The sequence below is a fragment of the Lontra canadensis genome, unplaced genomic scaffold, assembly GCF_010015895.1.
Source record: "Lontra canadensis isolate GAN:19392208 unplaced genomic scaffold, GSC_riverotter_1.0 scaffold82, whole genome shotgun sequence".
Classification (NCBI taxonomy): Eukaryota; Metazoa; Chordata; class Mammalia; order Carnivora; family Mustelidae; genus Lontra; species Lontra canadensis.
In genome coordinates, this window is record NW_022631076.1 from 2,152,086 (window position 1) to 2,165,086 (window position 13,001).

The window sequence follows — 13,001 nt, forward strand, 5'->3', positions numbered from 1 at the left end:
TATGGAATTCAAAGCCCCACCCTCTGACACCACATTAGATGTCCACCCTCAACCTACATTCTGGCCACTAGAATTTGCCAAAATTCACTATATACTTTTGTGTCTCTAGACATTTACTGATCTGGTTCTTTCTGCAGTCCCAGACGGCACACACCGGTTCATTCTGCAAAGCTCGCTCCATTAACTTTTCTGTGAAGCTTTCCCGGAACCCACCATCACTCCTACCACCACCAACCCAAACCCTTGTGGGGCACGGATCCTTCTCTCAACTTGGCAGTTACTGTTATCAAAACATGTTTCTCCTTTAATAAAAGGAGATTATTATTAGTCTGCCTTCTCTTTTGCAAAACTTTCTAAGATTCTATTATTATTATTATTATTATTATTACTATACTTTCTCCTTTGTGAAACTTTCTAAGCCTCCTCTACCCAGAATTAAGCACTGCCATTTACTGCCCAGTCTTGTCTCTGGTATGGAATTCTACTCTGGCACATAACACAGCACCCTGGAATTATCTATCTTAATAATCACCTACCCTTTTAGACCCTGTGTGCTCCCTGAGGATATCATCCTATTCATCATTTTATCCCCAGGGCCTAGCTAGTACTTGATACACAGTAGGTATTTAATAGATGTTATCAAATTAATAAACAAAATACAACGGCTTTCTGCCAAATCAAAATAACCTGGTACTGAGCATGCCTTCTTAGCATCCCAGCAGAACCCTTACTCTCCGGCAAAGAAACACCAGCAAACAAGAGTGGACACCAGCAAACTAGGGTGACCTAAGGAACTGAGGGGGCCGCTTACTGGGGAGGCAGGCTTCCAGCAAGGGCAGACAGGCCCTTGAAACACTGGACAATTTCCTCACGTTAACTCCAGGAGGCTTATCTTACATCCCCAAGACTGGTGCTATAAGGAATCCTTTGCTAACATTTGCTAACACTCAGCTCTACAATAATCATCACCTCTATAAAGAGACATCCCAGTGTCCATTTCTGCACAGGCATTTCCTCAGAGAACAACTTACTGAGATAGTAACAGCTACATATACCATCATCAGTTAATGGCATGAAAAGATTTTATACATACAATTTCTAACAAAAAGAACACAAACCAAAATTAATGTGGCATAATGTTAAAAAAAAAATGCCTGTATTCTCACACATGTAATCTGTACCATAAGAAAACACACGTCTGTCCACATGTATATTCCAGCACAATCTTTTCCTTTTGGGTGTTCTGTTTTTCATTTCTGGGTGGCATGATTCAGCAACACCAAAATGAAGTGGCTACAGTATAAAGTCTATGATAAATACGGAAGGAGATACTAGAAGACTCATGGAGTACAACCCAGTCAGCAAACACTTGCTCAAATGCCAGGAGATACGGAAGACATAACGATGTGTCATACAACATCACCTGTCTCAGGAAACTTACAGTCTGAAGTGAAGCTTGTCACTACTGTATATGTGCAGAACTGAGCAAACAGAAGGAAGGAGATCACTGAATGTGTCTTAAAAAGAAAAATGTAACTATGACAACTGGTGTTTCTGTTTTCTACAAAAACAATGATTTTCAACAGATTTAAGCACTATTTCTAACAACCACTTGGAGGTAAAAAATTTTTTAACAAAATGTACCCCAAACTATAAACATTTTAAGAACCAAAAACTATTTTAAAGGGAAAATAAACACTACTACATTTAAAAAACCTTCATTTCTTAATAATGAAATGCTATATACGTCTAAAATTATTGGTTATATTCAACATATGCAACATTATTATGTCAGTTCTAACTGTTCTTGGCCAGTTATCTCATAGGGAAAACAACTGCACTTGGTAGGACAATATGAAGAATGCTACTTTTATATTAAAAATAAAATTTACCAGTGAAAATGTGGTAGAAATGTTCCCCTGGCTGAAAAGTATACCTTCTCTCCTAAGTCAGAAGGAAGCTTCCTAAACTCTTCCTTTTGAAATGTAAATGTTAATTTGAGTGATGAATGTAAGGACACACACATACTCAACAGATGCTATCTCCTACTCATTTTTTCAAGTTTTGAGAAAATCTCATCACGATCCAATTTCAAATATTGGTTCCATTATAGCTGTGTTTTTGACTATGAGCTGCCTAAATTGTTTTCAGAAAGTAAGCAGATAGTAATTCAGAACTGCTTTTCTAACTGGGCAAGACTACTAACTCATACTGTTAAAAATTTTTTCAAAATTATTTGTTAGTAAAAATTATTTATTTTGCATGCTATGGAAGGCTTCTTTACCTGCAGATGGCGGGGAAACATTCTTGAAGACCTTTCTTTTTAACTAAAGATCCTTCAAGGCAGTACATAATGATGTCCATAACCTTTATAGAAAAGATACAAATCCAAAATTAATTTCAAAAATACTTAATTTTCCAGAATTCAAATTATTAACTTAGGCCTCAGTTGCATGAAAATTCTAGATAGTGTGCAGTATTTAAACTATAGTATATTTACTAAAGCTACAGTATAGTCACTTAATACTACAGGATATTCTTTCCCTTATCTGTAAAAAACATAAGAGCACGAAAATAAAGAAATAAGACTTGTTGACTTCAAAAGCAATTCATGTTTATGTACAATATAGGTAGCTTTTATTCGAGCCCTCTACATGCTTTATTTATAATGAAAGACATTAAAGACATTTATAATTAAAGACATTAAACACACCCTTTAAAAATTATTCCAGTACAGACCACTTCCCTATGACGGGTAAGTGTACACAGCAATCATTTTGATCTTTAATGAGATTTAAATAAGGCCCCTAGAAATGGTACAAAAGTTAATTCATTTAATTATCTCTCTCTCTGTCCTGTAGATAAGTCTTTTGATTCTTTCTCTTTTATTTCTTTGGAAATAAAAATGCAGATTTATATTACTACGTGGACATACTTAACTCGGGCTGCTGCTCTAACATTTAAAGCAGGATATCCTTACCTCCACGAGAAGATCCACAACATCCGTGGGCATCTTTTCAATAAGAATCTCAATGACTCTCAGAATTTCCCCTTTAGCTCGTGCGAGAGTTGTCGTGTGCATGTTCTGTTGCGACTGGGTATTTGCTGCCAGAGCTGTATGTCTGTGCACCTGTGAAGACATTTCAATGCTGGAGACACGGCTGACACTAGATTCAGTTTTGTATTTCTAGCCACTCGTTTATTTTTCCTTTGTTAATACAGGAGGGGAAAAAATGAGAATCAACAAAACAACTTTCTTGGGGTGGGTTGGAAAACATTTTAGATTGCAAAACAAAGTATTTAGTACAATAAAAACTCATTAAGTATCCTCGAATAAAATTCTGTAAGTTCCTGAGTATTACATGAGGCTTTAATACAACACTACCGTGACATTTTTCCAAAGACAGACTGAAGGTTTGTGAATTTGGTCTCCTTGGTGCTGAGGTGGACAGTGGTTAGGAGATACCCAGCGAGTAAGAAGCATGAGACTTGCCCTCAAGTAGTAATAGTAAATGATGTTTATAGAAGACTTCCGGTGTCCCAGGAACCGTCCTTGGTGCTCTGTAATGAAGCTGGGAAATGTGAATGTACGTGCCTCCAAAAATAATAAGCACCGTAAAGAATATTAGTTCACTGTGATTTTTCTTCCCTGCACAAACTGTAAGTCTTAATCATTCGGAGGAGAAAGAACAGTTGATGGGACATGACAGGGAAGGGGACAGTGAGAAATACTTCAGGATCTCACTCTAAAACTCTAAGTGAAGTGGAAAACTTATTTTTACAAGGTAATAACTGTGAACTATTACACTGAAATATTAGAACACGAAGAATGTAGGAATCAACTGGTAATTAGTAAAACATTAACATTAAAATATTTTAAAAAATACCTTTCTAACCAAATGCTGGAGTGGAATAAATCCAAACCATGGCTGTTCTAACAGTTCATTTAAAAATATTCATACATAAATGGTGAAAACTAAGTTCAAGAACGCAACACAAATACTTGCTTATTCTTTAAAGAGGCAGTTTTATGGCTGGCATTTATAGGACCTATATATGTGGTCAGACTGATGTAAGCTTTATTCAATATGTTCAATATTACTCTCAACGCATATTCCACTGATTAAAAACTGATTAAAAATTCCATGGCTAATAAATCTGTTCATTTATATATATATTTCTATTACATAAGAAATCTGTTCATTTATATGTATGTTCTTCATACAAATATATACCTATAAATTATAGATATATAACATACATATGCATACTTTAAATACAGTGTAACCTCACTATAACACTATGCACTATCAGAAAAACATACCCCCTTACTCTACAGATTTATTTTAAGTATGAATTCAGAGTCCCACCACCTCCTATTAACCCATACAATCTATTAGAACCTTCCTTCCTCCCTTCTAACTAACTTCACGTCACAAGTATTTGCTGCATGCCTATTAAGGATGGCTCTGGGGCAGACACAGGCCCAGTAGGTTTCAGGTTATCAGGGCAGACTCAGAGGTATTTATTTAGTATTTTAAAAATTCATCATAGCTACAGGAAAAACAACTCAGAGTTCATACCCCACGGACCCCAAGTCTGCACATTATTCATGCTGAAATGGAACAAACCTTTAAAAAAACTGTAGGAGCTTATCATCCTTCTCTCCCACTACTAAGACCTACAGGAAAGATCCTATAATTGGTTCATTGTTCTTTACTAGTTTTTCAGTTAGATGTGGGCAATTAGTTAGAACACTAAGAAGTGGGAATCAATTGGCATTCAAGTCTTTATCTGTGACATGCAATAGGAAAAACAATTAGCAAGTTTATGACTTACATTTTTGTTTACAGTTGAAAAGCCAGTGTTAAGTAAGTTCAGTGTTGATTACAGGCCGTATTTACATTTGTAAAATGGGAGTATCTTTAGTATATTTTAGTTTGAATAAGGCTGCTATATTTCAGATTGAAAAATTAATTTCAAATATTTGCAAGGAAGTTAACTTTGAGAACAGAAATGAATACAAAAGCACAAGTAATGACTGCACTGCAGTGGAATTCAGGGTACACGTACACAGGTACATACGTATTCATTTCGGCACTCAATTATTAACTTGCATTGTTCTAGAACAAACTGGAAGGATTATTTGTGGATATGGACCCTCAGCTCACAATATCTAATAGTTCCTCTAAATGAGAAGATGGAGCACACAGAGAGGTTCTGCTCACCTCTTTGGCTATAGTTGTGATGAAGGCGGGTGGTCTGGCAGTGGCAATGAGCGAGAGGGCATGCCTCGCAGAGCGGGCGGAGTCAGCTGCAGGGCTAAGAGGCAGCCCCATTGTGATGCTAAACAGGGATCAGGAAAAAAGGAAAAAAGAAAAGAAGCATTAGAAATATAGACTGAAAAGATTAGACACAGCTTATAATGTCAGTTCAAGGTCAATGGGAGCACTCAAACAGTTAGAATATAATGGACTTGCAACAATGAGCAGTGATTAGGAGTCAGGGTGTTCTGGCATCAAACACAAAATCGAATAATTAACCGTGAAGATTGAAAACAGTATGTGCATCTGTCCAAAGTGTTAAAAACGCCTTGTTAACAAATTATGAAGAACTAGTACTGAATGCATATCACAAAGCTCAGAATCAGGCAAGAAAGAAGACTGTGCTGAGTATTTTCAAATTTTTTGCTAAAAAAATTAAAGGCAAATAATTTGTTTATAAGGCCACAGAAAAAGGCTTCATTTAAGGACGTGTATCTGGAAGGAAGAAAAATTCACCTCTGTCCATATAATTATCAAAAGGACTGAAAAAAATGCAAAAATTATTTTTAGTTTTTAATATTATTTTTAGTTTAAAATATCCTCAGTACTGTTAATTTACCCCATGCCCAATACTTTTAGAACCAATCTACCAGTCAGCATGTTCTGCCAATTGTTACTTTGTATCGATGCAAAAATCATATTAATGGATACTTATTTTCTCTCTATAAAGTTCATAGGCATTGCACTGTCCAGGCAACATATAAAAATAGGTACATGATGAAATAAATCTTTCCAAACTGTTGGAATATCCTGATAGAATAGTGATGTTATATTCCTTTGCCACCCCCAAAACATAAAAATGATAATATTATGTTTGTAAGCTTCCAAATTTTATATAGACTACTGCAGGAAGTAGTAAGACTTCATTAAAATGTGGCATGTGATCCAACGTCAGCTGTATACAAGGAGTATTTTGCTACTCGATAAGAGATCCATTATAGTTTCTCTCTAATTTTGCTACTTAAAATTACATAATTTTGAAACTTACATACCCACATGAAATTATATTAAGATTTGTCCTGCTGTAAACTGGATTATGTTTACTAAAAATTCTCAAAATGCTTACAATTATTTCTATGACTAGTCTAAGAATCATTTTAACTTTTAGATGAAAATAAGTATGCATTACACAGGCATTCTTATCATTGTTAAGAGAAGGTAAATTGATGATTGGAAATTCTGCTTATAATTTCTTGGTGACTACTGCACTGCTTAAATCTTTGACCGATAATATAACTGCCTCCAGTCTTTTTTCCAAACTGAGGGTAGATACAAAGCAATAACTTGGAGAGGACGATGGAGGCAATCCTTTGATGTTTCCTACTAAAAAGAAAGATGTGAGCTGACATAACACACACATACTGAACAAGAAACAGAAAGAACATGTGGGTAGACACATCACCTCCACAAAAGATCCTGATGCCCCAGGCACCAGGTCGGGGCTAGAAAGAAGTGCTCAGCAGTAAAGCAAGGTTGGGTAGTTAGCCAGGTTCTTTTTGGGATTAAATTTTACTATTGAGAATTCCACAAAGGAAATGCTCACTATGTGAGTAGTGCTAACTAACCTAGACTGCTCAGTAATTGTTATAAAGTTCTGATCATATTTTAAGTTTTAAAAAATTCAAAAGCTAAATACGTTTTTGAGATATTCTTTGATGTTTCTCAAGTCAGTATGAAAAGGTGTTGATAACACTGAAAGGCTGAAACAAAAAATGGTATGTTGGGGATGCCTGAGTGGCTCAGTCAGTGAAGCGTCTGCTTTTGGCTCCGGTCATGATCCCAGGGTCCTGGGATCCAGCCAAGCCCTGCCCTGCAGGGGGTTCTGCTCAGGGGAAAGTCTGCTTCCCCCTCTCCTCCCGACTCATCCTCCCCACTTCTGCTCTTTCTTGCTAACTCTCTCTCTCTCTTGCAAATAAATAAATAAAATCTTTTTAAAAAGGTATAATTCTGAGCAAACCTAAATCAAATTTCCCAAGATCAATAAAGTCATGAATGCTGGGAGTTGGAAAAGATCCCCAGGCAACCTCCCTGCCCAGCAGTCAACCATGGGGCAGGAACATCTACCTCCTGGACAGCCCAGCCTATGTCTGGAAGGCATGACAGAGAGGAGAAAGAACTGGGTGTGGAACCCAGGGTCTAGGTTTGAAATTGAGCTTTCCTGCGCTGTTTCATGTCTTCTTGCATCTGCCCAGAACATCCCTAAGAGGGGGGTGGTATTGGCATTTTATGAAGGAGAGATCAGGTCCAGAGTAAGGAGCCAAGGTAGTAGTACGATGTTCCTAGGACAGCTGAACTTTGGAGAAAATAAAGGGGGGAGGGGCTTGCCCATATTGTTGTTAACTGGATTAATGAACTGTAACATGGCTAAGCCCAGCGACTCTGGATGAATGGCTAGATTGCATCCCTGAGTGAGGTTTCCAGTGGGATGTTGTAACATGTGAACTTCAGCTCTGTTCTTTTCAACATCAATTGTGATTAAATGAAGATACAGATGCACAGTTAACCAGCGGTGTGGATATAAAGTTGTAATGGAAAGCAACTATACTAAATGGCAGAACTGGATTCAAAAAGTCCTCAGATTAAACTGGGCTAGAGAAAGAAATCTTGTATGTGGGTACAAATGACCAACTTAACAGGAATGGGAGAGGCGATACTAGGATTCACCAAGCCTAGGGAACTGCACTGAGGGTTGTATCTGAACCACAGATGTTCATGGATGTTAATGATGTAGCTGCCTTAACGTTGCTAGGTTGTATCAAGGCTAACTGAGTGATAGAGAACAGGTTGCCCCTGCTGAACTTCATGGTTCTGGAGGCCGGTCTGCCCTCCCAGTGGATATACTGCCTCTGAGCTGCTGAGATGGGATCTGCCTTCTGCAGGCCAAGTGTTAGAGCTTCCTCCTGGAGTCTGGGAGAGTCCCACCCATTCCCTGCTGTGTGCTATTGTGACCTCTTGGAGTTGGAAACCAGAGATCAACTCCCACAAACATGATCCTGCCAACCCTACTACCCACCTCTCTTCCAGCCCTTCTCTGTTCCTTCTGGAGGAGAAAAGTTTAGTGGGAAGCCAAGGTTGGGGGACGGGGGGGATGGGAGAAAACAGAAATAATGAGAATGAATGATTATGCGTGCATGTGTTCACCTGAGGATGACAAGTGGACACTGTCCCCCTCTCCTTATGCTATGCCCTATGGCCACCCTGGACTGAGTAAGCACGAAGTACGGATAACGTGTCTGGTAAAGTAACAACTTCACAAGGTTGTCGCGAAGATTAAATGAGCAGGCAAATGTAAAAATCACCAGCCCTGCATCTCACCTACATGATACATACAACAGATGCTTCTTCTAGCCCAAGATGACTCCCACACATAGAAATAAAGTGAAAAGAAAATGGGATCAACTAACAGCAGGTCACTGGTTTCAAAGTTAAAGGCCCAGCCACATATCAGCCTTAATCCATCTCAGCAAACGATCCTGTGAGTTTGGGGAAATCGGCAAACTTCTTGTGGGAAGAACAAGGGTAAAGTCTGGCGTCTGGAAGAGAAGCTGTAGGGTAACAGGTCAGGAAGCTAACCAAAGACATACACAAGTATTGCTCATGAATTCAGTGGACGTTGGAACATCCAACAATTTGTAGAGGCGTCAAAGGGTACGTTTGAGTGACCCCCATGATCAGTGTCCAATGGCTGGAGTGCAGGACTTGGGAATGTGGACACAGCTACTGTTCTGAGGTCAGGGTTCTGCACACGCATAGGGCGCAGGCAGGAGGGCTGGGAGTGTGAGAACAGAGAGCAGTGGCCAAGGCACAGAGGAAGAAGGCAAACCTTCTCCCCTCTTTGTAGTCTATTTAATGCATCACTGCCAGAGTCATCTTCCAAAAGCACTAGCTTTATTTCATGGCTAACCTGATTAAAACCTGAGTGGGTCCCAGGGCTTCTAAGAAAAATCTGAAACTTCTTGGCTTGAGGTTCTAGGCCCTCCATAATCTAGTTTCACTAACTTATAACTCAGTCTTTTCAACACCATGCTCCTGATGCCAGGCTAATTTCAAGGTTGGTCCCTAAAATTCCATTCCTTTTTTGACTGTAGGGTATGGCTTATGCTTCTCTATTCCCCATCCCCACCATTAGCACCCTGTCCTCCCTCCCCTCTCTTCAATTCTTGTGGAAGCCTACTTGTTGTTCTGCAATTGCTAGAAAATTCAATTACAATCTATTCAAACAAAAACAACCAACAACGAAACCCATTTATTCTAGGCTCTCAGCACTGAATCTGATTCTGCCAGGCATTACGAATTAGTTTTGCATTGTGAACTCTGTGCAGATTGGTACCATGCCTTCTAATCCTGTGATCCCCCCAAAGTGCCTAGTGCAGCCCTTGGACAGAGTGGTAGCTCAATAGTTACACGCTAAATGAAGTTACCTGGCAAACCCAACAGGAAAAAAAAAATCACTTAAGCCAGTTATTTGACTGAACTGACCAAGCAATGAAGTCAAAGTAATTGATCTAGTAGTCCCAACAGACGAAGTCTAATTCTACATGTAGTTATCTTGAAAGTCAAAGGTGCACTGTGTATGTGATATATTTTAATGTGGGATTCTAACTGAGTGAAGGATTACACTCTCAGAGGTGTGAAATTAAAGGGGTATCGGCCTTATTCTGGAATCTATGTAAATACAGAACTTACTCTTTTCATCCGATCCTGCTTATCTGGCTGTTACGCAGATCATTTGTTATATAGGTTTATAAGATGGGTCATTAGTTTAAAAAAAAAGATAGGACATACTCTCTCTTTTACTCAGCATTTTGGTCCACACATCCCATATGAAATACCAGAGATGATAGATACTGTAAATACAAATCATGAATAGAAAAATAGTCCACTCAGGCGGAGCTCATTCCTTTCGTGACTGCTCATTAATCCTGTTCTAACCCTTACTCCGTTGTAGTAAAAGCATTTTAAAAGTCACATGTAAGACCACTATAGTTAAATGTCACCATCTACAATTGTCAGACTTCCCCATCTGTCAAATTAAGGAATACTGCAAGAGAATATTCAGGGGAAAAACCACTTAAACTTTCATAGAATAACCCACAAATCACGGTCAACGGTATTATGGACTAAATGTTTGTTTCCCCTGAAAATTTGCCCCTATGTGATGGTATACGGAGACAGAGCCTCTGGGAGGTAATTAGGGTTGGAGGAAGCCACATGGGTGTGGCCCTCATGACAGGATTCCTGCGAATGAGAGACCCAGAAAACTTGCTCTCTGTTCTCTCCTAATTGTGAGCACAAAGGAGTCATGTGAGCACAGAGCCACCCCGCAGCCACCTATAGGTCCAGATAAGAGGTCTCAGAAAGAAACCTGTCAGGAAACAAACTGAGGGTTGCTGCAGTAGAGGGCGTTGGGAGGGATGGGGTGGCTGGAGGATAGACACTGGGGAGGGTATGAGCTACGGTGAGTGCTGTGAATTGTGTAAGACTGATCGATCACATACCTGTACCCCTGAAACAAATAATACATTTTATGTTAATAAAAAAAAAAAAAAAAAAAAAAAAAAGGAAAGAAAGAAACCTGCCTTGTCAGCACCTTGCTCTTGAACTCCCCAGCTTCAAGAACTATGAGAAATAAATTTCTATTGTTGGAGTCCCCCCGTCTGTGCTATTTGTTATGGTAGTCCAAGCTGACTAAGATAAAGAGTTTCAGGGCATTGAAAACACTTCTCAGTGAAAACAAAGACCAAAATTATTTTGAAAATGCATACTTAATTACATAACAACTGGGCATCCCATCTTACCTCCTCCTGGTAAAAACAGATGTACTAACAAGTGTTTTTAATGTAATATGGAATTATCAATTCTTATCTGTCATGTTAAACCTTAATTTAATAATTCAAAGGTGGCATTAGTCTCCTAAACACAAATGTGGTAATTCTCCCAATACGTGCCTGTCTTTTAACCTGTTTCCTATATGTTGTATATATTTGCAACTATGAGTTGTAATGTAAAAACTATGCTAACAGAATTTAGTTAAACAGTTCCCTCAGATTATAAATTTTCTATTAAAAATAAACAATTGGAAAAAAAAAATAAACAATTGGGTGCCTGGGTGGCTCAGTCAGTTAAATGTCCAACTCTTGATTTCAGCTCAGGTCATGATCCCGGGATCCTAAGACTGAACCCTGTGATGGGCTCCACACTGGTCATGGAACCTGCGTGGGATTCTCTCTCTTCCTCTGCCCCTCCCCCACCACTCCCACACATGCACTCTCTCTCTAAAATAAAAAAATAAAATAAGTATCATGTGAATAGGAAAAATAGTTTAAATATAAAATCCTAAAATACCTTAGTGTTTATATATGTTCTTTTCTCTACCCCCTACCCCATATATAAAAACATACGGTTGAAATCTGAGTTAAAATGTCAATTCTTTTTCTCTAACTATATATAGTTCAAAGAGAATATATCTAACATTTGGGTCTTATCTGCATGTTATCAAAGCATGTGTGGTTTCTACTTGACTATATGTTTTTCTTTTAAAGTTTGGTAAGCTAGGAATATTCCAGAAAAGCAATGGGCTTTTGGTAATTCATTAATGTCCTTCCATCTTGGCAGTGCGTGAGAGGCTGCCCGCTTTCAGCAGTGGGGGCCAGCACGGTTCTGCTATTGTCTTTCAGAGTAAAGGCCCTGCAATAGGAACTAGGAAAACAGAATCACACCCAGACAACAACAGATACAGAATGGAGTCTAGCCTTCTGAAAGCACAAGGATTTTTCTGTTCTTTTACAGAGTACGATTTTTCTACTGTTTCTAACATTTTATCCATATATATATATAACCATGGTGACCTAAAAAAAGATAAATTTATAAAAAACGTAATACTGCATGTGTTTTGTTTTTTTTTTAAGATTTTATTTATTTATTTGACAGACAGAGATTACAAGTAGGCAGAGAGGCAGGCAGAGAAAGAGGAGGAAGCAGGCTCCCTGCTGAGCAGAAAACCCGATGCGGGGCTTGATCCCAGGACCCTGGGATCATGACGTGAGCCGAAGGCAGAGGCTTTAACCCACTGAGCCACCCAGGCGCTCCCATATTGCATGTTTTTTTATTTTTCTCACAATTAGCTAGGGATGGCTCTATGATTTCAGTGAAGGGCAGCCTGCATTTTCTATTAGAGTTCATTGTGAATGAGCAGCCCATAATCATTAACTTTTAAAAATTCCTTAGCGATTCTACCTGTGGGTCACTGGTGACATAAAAGGTGGCATGACTATACCGGCATGGGAGGGAGAAGGCAAATAGGAGTCAGAAGACTTGTAGCTCTTCTAGTTCTGGTGAGATCTCAGGCAAGGTGTTTCATCTCTCTTAATCTTGTTTTTATTGAATAGCATATTGAGAGCTCCAGATTGAATGCTGCTGAAGATTTTCATCTCTAAAATTCTTTGACTTAAATGTTTATTGAATGCAAATCATGTGACAGTGTTATGAATAAATACATAATACATGGTCCAGGCACTCAAGGAGGTTACTGATATTTAAATAGGTTATTAATTTCTGAAGGTACAAAATTCTCGATGGAAATTATTTCATTCAGTATATTTTTAAGATCTGAAAAGTGCACTGAAAATACTGAGTTGACCGCTATTATGTACTTTGAATTGCCTGTTGTTTTTTTTT

General features: G+C 38.5%; 1 protein-coding gene across 2 annotated transcripts in view; it reads right to left on the reverse strand.

The window, feature by feature from the left end:
• The window catches only part of WDR7 (WD repeat domain 7), a 367,645-nt gene that overhangs the window by 93,275 nt on the left and 261,369 nt on the right, over window positions 1-13,001 (reverse strand). For both annotated transcript variants that reach the window (XM_032882427.1, XM_032882426.1), the window contains 3 exons: window positions 5,229-5,346; window positions 2,981-3,130; window positions 2,285-2,367 (listed from right to left, as the gene is read on the reverse strand). In XM_032882427.1, the coding sequence (XP_032738318.1) occupies window positions 2,285-2,367; window positions 2,981-3,130; window positions 5,229-5,346 (351 nt within the window). The remainder of the gene's footprint in view (window positions 1-2,284; window positions 2,368-2,980; window positions 3,131-5,228; window positions 5,347-13,001) is intronic.